The following is an 8,606-nucleotide window of genomic DNA, read 5'->3' as shown; positions in this document are numbered from 1 at the left end:
CTGTGGCTTAGATTCAGTCCCTGGCCCAGGAACTTCCATACACCTCAGGTGTAGCCAAAATAATAAAGCAGAGTTTTCTCCAGCAGGTAGCAGGAGGAGAAGTCACAGAGATTCCAAGCCAAGGAGGAGTCAAAGGATTTGACATGCTATTGTTGTCCTGGAGATGAAGGGGGAAGGGGAATTACATGGAAAGTAGCTGAGGGAGGCTTCTAGGAGTTGAGAGTAATCCCCGCCCCCAGTCAATAACTAGCAAAGAAACAAGGACCTCACTTCTACAACTGCAAGGAAGTGGATTCTGCCAACAACCAGAATGAGCTTGGAAATAGATTCTTTCCCAGAGCCCCCAGATGAACACTCAACCTGGCCAACACCTTGCCTTTAGGCTTGAGACACCACGAGCAAAAAACCCAGCCATGCCATGCTGAACTTAGTTATTTTAAGCCACTACGTTTATGGTAATTTGTTATACAACAATGGAAAACTAATACCCCCCCCCAATTTCTAACTCTCCAATAAAACTTCTGTTGTGGACTTACCAGGTCTAAGCATTTAATCCTCATAATAGTCCTATTGGGCAGTTGTTTTTATTATCACCATTTCATAGGTGAAGCTCCGAGAGATGAAATACTTTTCCTAAGGTCACAGAGCTATTAAGTTACAGGGCTGAGATTTTTATTCAGGCAATCTGACCTCAGAATCCACATTCCATGGCTTCTTATGCTCCTTAGAATAGAAGGTCCAAATACTGACACATGGAATTAAAGACACTTCTAGATCTGGCTCCTGCTCACCCATCCAACCTCATTCTTAGCTGTCTCACTCACATAAACTCCTTGAGCCCCAGTAACTGCCTTGCTCTTCGGATTCCTTGACTTTGAACATGGGGTTTCTTGCTTGGGATGCTGCCTGCCTCCGCCCCTCTATTTTTTATTTTTTCCTTTGACAAAAATGGTGCTTTCAGTCTGCCCTAAGATACCACTTCCCCTGGGAAGCCTTCCTTGACTCTTCTGGACTGGGTAGGATGCTACTCCGGCATTCCTCTGGTATCTAATCCTCTCCCTTGTCAGAGCACAGAAGACCTGTGTTGGACACTTTAAAACCTGTGTTAAACACCTGGATGGCAGAGGGTACCCTAATACTTATGGAGTGCATGAATGAATGAATAAAAGTACTTTATTGAGGAGGCAGTGAGGAGCCATCCAAGGTCTGAAGCAAAGAAGTGACCTTATCAGTCTGTGCTCCCAGGTTCAAGCTGGGGGCAAGCCTTGCCCACAATGGACCATTCTCATCAGCATCAGAAGATGAAAAAAGTTCAGTTGCATTGCGGTTGTGGATTTCTTGAGCTGTGCATCTTGGCTTTTATCTCCTCTTGACCACATCTGGATGCAGGATAATGCCAGAAACTGTCACAGTAATGACTAGGTTTCTCTTTATGGAGGTGGGATGTGGAAAAGAGCTTATGACTTGGGTCTGGGCCCGGAACTCCCACAAGAATCAGGAGTTCCCCCTGCCAAGAAGGCTGTGTGAAGCCAAGGCGATGTGGGGAGCCACAGACATGACCTTGCCCGGGACCAGGAGCAGCCTCTGAACATCCTCCTCAAGCCTAGTCCTCACTCTATTTACACTTGCTCAGGGCGCACACTGCCCCGTCTTGTTCTCCTTGAATATGTAAATATTGCTTCCAGACTAGGAAGACTGGAAAGACATACGTGTTTTAGGTGGCTTTTACAGATCCCAGCTGGAGGTCATGCAAGGCGGTTAGAGAATCTCCGTTAGATGCGCGAAGAGGCTTGGTTTCTCTTCGCTCCTGGACTCATCAGACCACTCTGCCTTATTAAGGGACCAGGAAACGCCTCTGGGGGCGCCGGAGAAGGTGTGAAAGTCCAATCAAAGGTACAATTAACTCCAGAATGAAGGAGGGAGCCTGTGGGGCAAGGGAGCTCCAGAGCTGATCCCCGCTTAGGCACTGGCTCCTGGCGTGCGGTGGAGGGGGTCCCCGAGTTCCCCTCTGGAGCCCACGCGCAGCCCAGTCCCTACGAGGGCGGCGCGGGAGGTGGAGCGGACTGGGCGCAAGGGGCGCGGCCTGGGTTCCGAGCCTCCTGCTACCAGGCCTCAGCTCCGGGAGCTGGGGGCGGGAAGGGGAGGAGCCAGGTGGGGAGGAGCAAAACCCGGAGGTCCAGAGAACATTGGGCAGAGCCAGAGCGGCGGGAGCCGGGGCGCGCTGTCTTGGGAGCGTGCCGTCCGGGCCAAGCACCGCGGCCTCCAGCCGCTCTTTGCCTTCAGTGAACAGCGGGGAGAAGGGCTGGTGCTGAGGGGGGCGAAGGTACCGAGCCCCAATACCTAAACTAGAGTTGTCGGGCTGCCTGCAGCCCCCGCAGCCCCCTGGGGTGCTCGGCCTGACCCACCACCCGCGTCTGGGTTACGCCATGGATCCTTCGGAAAAGAAGATATCGGTGTGGATTTGCCAGGAGGAAAAACTAGTCTCCGGTCTCTCCCGCCGCACCACTTGCTCGGACGTAGTGCGAGTACTCTTGGAGGACGGCTGCCGGCGGCGACGGCGGCAGCGGCGGGGCAGGCGGCGAGGGGCAGCCGGCGACCCGCCAGGCCCAGCGGAGCTGACGGAAGCCCTGGACGAGGACGACGAGGATGATGACGAGGGGCTGCCTGAGAGCATGCTGTGCGGGCCCCCGCAGTGCTACTGCATCGTGGAGAAGTGGCGTGGCTTTGAACGCATCCTGCCCAACAAGACGCGCATCTTGCGCCTCTGGGCAGCCTGGGGTGAAGAGCAAGAGAACGTACGCTTTGTGCTAGTGCGCAGCGAAGCGTCTTTGCCCAATGCGGGCCCCCGCAGTGCAGAGGCACGCGTTGTGCTCAGTCGTGAGCGCCCGTGCTTGGCCCGGGGGGTCCCGGCGCGGCCCAGCCTGGCCTTGACCCAGGAGAAGCAGCGGCGGGTGGTGCGCAAGGCCTTCCGCAAGCTGGCCAAACTCAACCGGCGGCGCCAGCAGCAGCCATCGTCACCGTGTTCGTCCACTTCGTCGTCCACCACCTCGTCCTGCTCGTCGTCGCCGCGGGCCACCGAAAGTGCATCGGTGGAGCGCATGGAGACGCTGGTGCATTTGGTACTCTCCCAGGACCACACGATCCGTCAGCAGGTGCAGCGGCTCCGGGAGCTGGACCGTGAAATCGATCGCTATGAGGCCAAAGTGCACCTGGACCGCATGCGGCGGCACGGAGTCAACTACGTTCAGGATACTTACTTGGTGGGCGCAGGCATCGAGCTTGACGGGCCGGGCCCTGGAGAGGAGCCGGAGGAGGCGGCAGCGACGATGGCGACGCCGCCTCTGGATGGCGAGGCGCAGGCAGTCGCGTTGGAGGAACTAGCCCAGCGCTGCGACGACCTGTTGCGACTGCAGGAGCAGCGGGCCCAGCAGGAGGAGTTGCTCGAGCGCCTCTCAGCAGAAATCCAGGAGGAGCTGAACCAGAGGTGGATGCGGAGGCGCCAGGAGGAGCTTTCAGCGCGGGAGGAGCCCCCAGAGCCTGATGGCGGACTCGACGGCGAGTTGCTGCTGGAGCAGGAGCGAGTCAGGACGCAGCTCAGCACCAGCCTCTACATCGGGCTCCGGCTCAACACGGACTTGGAGGCGGTCAAGTCTGACTTGGATTACAGCCAGCAGCAGTGGGACAGCAAGGAACGCGAGTTACAAGGCCTTCTCCAGACTTTGCACACGTTGGAGCTGACCGTGGCTCCAGATGGGACCCCGGTCTCGGGCGGACCCTCGCGGGAACCCGGACCTCAGGCGTGCGCCGAGGTGTGGGTGGATCAGGCCCGCGGACTGGCCAAGAGCTGTCCTGGCAACGACGAGGACTCGGATACCGGGCTGAGCTCTATGCACAGCCAGGACTCAGACTCGGTGCCCGTGTGCGAATCCCTTGTGTAGGAGGAGCAGGGTGGGAGAGGGAGATGGTCGCGTCTTTCTTTTCTGTAGAAATCACCGGCTTGGCCGGCTCAGGGACTTGAAACCAGGCGGGTGTGTGTGTGTGGTGGGGGTGGGAGGTAGGCTTGGAGCTCCTGAGGAGCAGCAGTGAGTGCTCGGGGCGGGGGGAGGGCTGGGGACGCCTCCCCCGCAGCGGCGCTCCTCTGGCTAGGGAGTGAATGTGGAGAGGGTTCGGTGCAAGGAAGATGGCTTTCCCTTACTAGCTCTTTCAGGAGAAGGAAGGAGGGAGGAGGTGAGAACCCCCTATATTGGAAAACAAAGGCCTCAGAATATTGACGTGGTCCGAGCCCATTTTCAAAAAAGAAAAAAAGTATTATGGAGATGTCACCCATCTTCTGTATGGGAAGGACTGATGGCAGCTAGTTTGTGGCATAAAGTGCTTTTTAAAGAAACACTTGGATGAAAAGGAAATTCCTTCGATGTTAATTGTGACTGTGAACGTGTTAAAACTAGCCAAAGAGGACGCACTGGTGTTGGTCTCAGCCTTACTTATATCTTTGATAAAACTCATAGGCACCAAAATCTTGGCTGTTTACATTTCTGCAGATTTGGGCATTACCCATCTGCTAAACCCTTTGCCTTTTATTTTCTTTCAAAGACTAACTCTGTATTTCCTCCTAGTAAATACAGTGTATGTTAAAACGGGGTCGTTTTCCCCAAATCACCTTTTATTATTACAATAGCCAAACCCAACCCTTTGAGATACAGAACCCTGGTAGTTTTAACCCCTGGTTAAAATTTAATCCAGGCCCTTTGCGATTTGCTCCTGCAAAGGTATGTGTGTTTTCCTTTTATTTTTGTTGCCACTTCATCCATTCAGTCACTATTAGAAAAAACAGAAGTTGCAGGATTCAAGTACAAACTACATTTGCTGTTCAGTGAGCACTCCAATTGAAACTAAGCCTTGAAAGCAAAGATCTTTGTTGGTTTTCGGCTTTTAAAGTAAGCTGCATGATTAAAATCAACTATGACCTCAACAGATTTTACCGAACAAACCCAGGTCTAACTTCAGTATCTTTAGTCAGAGATTAGTTACTTGTCCAAACCTAAACTGAGATAGTGTAAATATCAAGGTTTGCTAGATAAGACCTGAAAAGAAAACATAAAATAAAACAATCTAATAGCACACCTTGGGTGAAGAATTTGGTTAACAACGGCACGTAGCCATAGATAAAAGCATATAAAATTGAGCTAAAGACTTGGCTTACATTACTTTTGTCTGGCTCACACCTTTGCAGACATCGCAGCATGCAAGCACAACGCCTTTTTCTTAATAGCTAGTGACAGAGCCCTGTGGGGACTCAATGTAATTGTTCCAGTTATTTCAATGAAAACTTATCAGTTGTAGCTAGTTGTTGCCCTGATGGAAGGAGCCTGCTGGCAGTGTTCCCTCCGGAGCTCAGAACTTCTGAGGAATGCGGGATCTAATCTGTCCTGAGGAGGTATTATTAACAATGGGCTATGTGTGCGGTGCCAGCCTCATATCAACGTAACTGTGCAGGGGCTGGCTCCAGTTTCAGCACTACATGGGAAGATAACTTAGAGGTCTCTCTTTACAGAGAAATTGCTTTCCTTGCAGAGAGCCTTTGCTTGTTTCCAAGAGGGGCCTGCTCACCTGACCTCCTCAAACATTTGAGCTGTCTCCTTTTTAGAGACAGCCCTGCCCCACCCTCCACTATGCCATGCTATTACAACCTGTGTAGATATTTTCAGATTTTCAAGTAAAATGAGAATTAAAAGGCCGTTTTTTCTTAATTGATGTTTTCCAAAGGCATTAGCTGGCATAATTATGGTTTTTTAGTTTAGTCTGATGCAGAAAACATCTATGCATTTGGTTGTGAGCATGATTAAAATGAGGAAGGGACCAAAAGAAACCCACTGTCCCTAGACAATCATTTGATCCCATAAACACAAAGCCTAATGATAGCTTACTTTTGGAGGCAGAGGTAAAATCCTCATTAGAGTGCGACAATGCTACGTGTCTGAATGGTTTATGCTGGCAGTGGACTGACCTGGTGGTTTTAAAATTACTGTGCTTCGTGCCCCCCCCCCCACAGGGTGGTAGGGGAGGTGGTTCTTGGACTTTTATTAACTCAAAAGAGAACACAGAAAGTTGGCAGAACAGGACTGCCTGACGGAAAATGGCTGTTTTCCTTTTCACTAATATTATTTTAAACTTTGACGGTCTGCTGACGTCAGCAAATATGCCTGAAGCCTGTAAAACAAATAAGCCACATTATAGGAAGAAGGCCTGTGGGATTTTCTGGTGCCTTCTTTTCAGAACCTTCTCATACTAGCCACCTGAAGATGCTTCTCTTATGAACGCTTCAGGCAATGAAGTTGTTCATAACAAAGGGAGGCTCCGACTGCCCATTTTTCCTTTCTTCCAAATCCATTTTATCCCCCAAAGGCACTTTGTGTGTGGATAAAAGGAAGAACAGGGGTGGTGGTGGGGGTGCTGGGGGGGTTGGCAAGGTAAAAGAAAGGACATAATGGTTCCTTTTACTAAGAACTTTTGCAAGCCTGAGAAAGCTGAACTATGAAAATTAGCAAGTACCAAAATAGTGCCCAGAAAGTGCCTCATAAATGCTAGAGAGCCTTAAAATTTCATTCACATTAAAAATAATCCTCATAGCCCTAAGAATGAGAATGAATGCATCACAGTGAATGCAAGAGCACTGAGATTTCAGTGCTTCTGGGAAAACTACCTCCTCTCCTGTTCCCCAAGCCCAGCAGAAATCCTGGGTGGGGGGGAACCAGCCATCCTGTGGAGGAGCGTCTGAGGTGGAATAGGCTCCTCACCAACCAGCTCCATCCTTTTTAGGATCTGATAGAATTGATTGTGTCTTTGATTTTTAATGACCCCATTCTTTGCCATCTTCCAAACCAAAATGATTTTATCTGGCATCTCTATGTTTACTTCCTTACAAAACATGGTGATGATGATTTGCTAATTAGAAAAGGTATACTCTGTAGTCTTTATGATGGGCCTGAAAATAATATAAATAAGAAGATAAGTCACTCAAAATCTGATCACCAAAAGCTCATCACTACCAAAGTTTGGTTATTTCCTTCCAGACCTTTTGAATCATCAAGATTTCATATTTTGCTCCCCCATCCCGTTTTTTTTTAAAACACAATTTTAATGAGATTGTATGCTTTTTAGGCTCAGATTTTGACAGACACCTTGTAAATGGCTCCATCTATCTGTTGAATGCACCATACATAGTGCATGTAACCATTCTCATGTTAACAGGTTGTTCCCCAATTTTTTTTTTTTTTTTTTTACTATTATCTGTTTCCCTAATTAGACATCACTCCCCACCAGTAAGATAAATTCCCTGAAAGGGAATTCCCAGGTCAAAGAGCACAAGCATTTAAAGGTTTGATACTTCATTGCCAAATGGCTTTTGAAAAATTTGGTCTAATTATAGTCTGCCAGTGCATAACAGGGGCTGTTTCACTACACCCTGGTTTTCATTAGATAGTATATTTTATGGAGAAAAGTAGTTTAGCCAAAATTAATTAATTAATCTGTGTGGCCTCTGGAACCCAGGGCTGGCAACCACCGACTTATAATATCCTAGTAACCTGAAGGGCAGATCATCTGACCAGAAGTATTAAGAGGATGTGGTACTTTTTCTTCTTCCCACTTCCTTATCTCCCCTGAACCCTGCTGATTAATAGCGATCTTGTCTCATATCAGAGCTGGACAATGATCCATCTGAGCAGGAGGGCCAGAAACTCCACATGAGCGAGATTAAGGGGATTAACAAATAGAATCGTTTATAAAAAAAATATTCATTATCTTTTCTCATCTCGAGTCTAGTAGAAAAGGTTATCTATAGAAGGGGCTATCATAAAATGTATTTGGTTTTGTGCTTCTTCCTGCTCGCCCCTATCAAGAATTAAATCAAAATAAAGTACATACATAAGCCCGTTTGTTTATTAACAGCCTCTGTTAATAGTTTAGATTTTTCTAGGTATATCTTTCTACATATTACAGTGCACCTGCATTCACCCTTAAAGTCTTGACAAGGGGAAAATTTGATCCTCATAAATTTGTGAAATTTTCAGTGTGAAGATGCTTGTGAAAAGTGTTCTCCTACATAGAAATAAGGGGATGGGAGGAGTTGTTTTGTTTTGTTTTGTTTTGTTTTTGGTTGTGTCCAGGGCTAGCAGAAGTTCCCAAGCTGGGGATCTTACCCCTTGCCATGGCGGTGACCTGAGCCACAGCAGTGACAGTGCCAGATCTTTAACCACTAGGCCACCAGGGAACTCAGTGAACTATCTTTTCTTAAGTACTTTCCAAATGCCAGGGCCTCATGCTCAGTATTTTCACATACATTTTCCCTGCATTCATTTTGTGAGACAGAACTTTTTAACTTCCAATTTTTGTACATAAAGAAGCTAAAGCCACCTAATTGATAAGTAGCAGACACAAGATTCTGACCCCAGCCTAACTAATTCCTGTACCTATTTTGCCCTCATCACACATGGCATGTTACACCCATGAAATGTTTTGCACACTCAGAAAAAAGATTCTTGGAGTTCCCGTCGTGGCTCAGTGGTTAACGAATCCAACTAGGAACCATGAGGTTGCAGGTTCTA

General features: G+C 48.6%; 1 protein-coding gene across 1 annotated transcript; it reads left to right on the top strand.

Annotated features, from left to right (window-relative positions):
* RASSF10 (Ras association domain family member 10) lies at positions 474-7,933 on the top strand. The gene has a single exon (XM_021083310.1). The coding sequence runs from the start codon at positions 2,427-2,429 to the stop codon at positions 3,936-3,938; it is 1,512 nt and encodes a 503-aa protein (XP_020938969.1). The 5' UTR covers positions 474-2,426; the 3' UTR covers positions 3,939-7,933.

The sequence above is a fragment of the Sus scrofa genome, chromosome 2, assembly GCF_000003025.6.
Source record: "Sus scrofa isolate TJ Tabasco breed Duroc chromosome 2, Sscrofa11.1, whole genome shotgun sequence".
NCBI lineage: Eukaryota > Metazoa > Chordata > Mammalia > Artiodactyla > Suidae > Sus > Sus scrofa.
The sequence above is the reverse complement of the archived record's forward strand: the minus strand, read 5'-3'. Positions and strand labels throughout refer to the sequence as shown.

What these genes read in the sequence shown, in the direction of transcription:
- RASSF10 (XM_021083310.1), top strand. Translation starts at nt 2,427, where the DNA reads ATGGATCCTTCGGAAAAGAAGATATCGGTGTGGATTTGCCAGGAGGAA.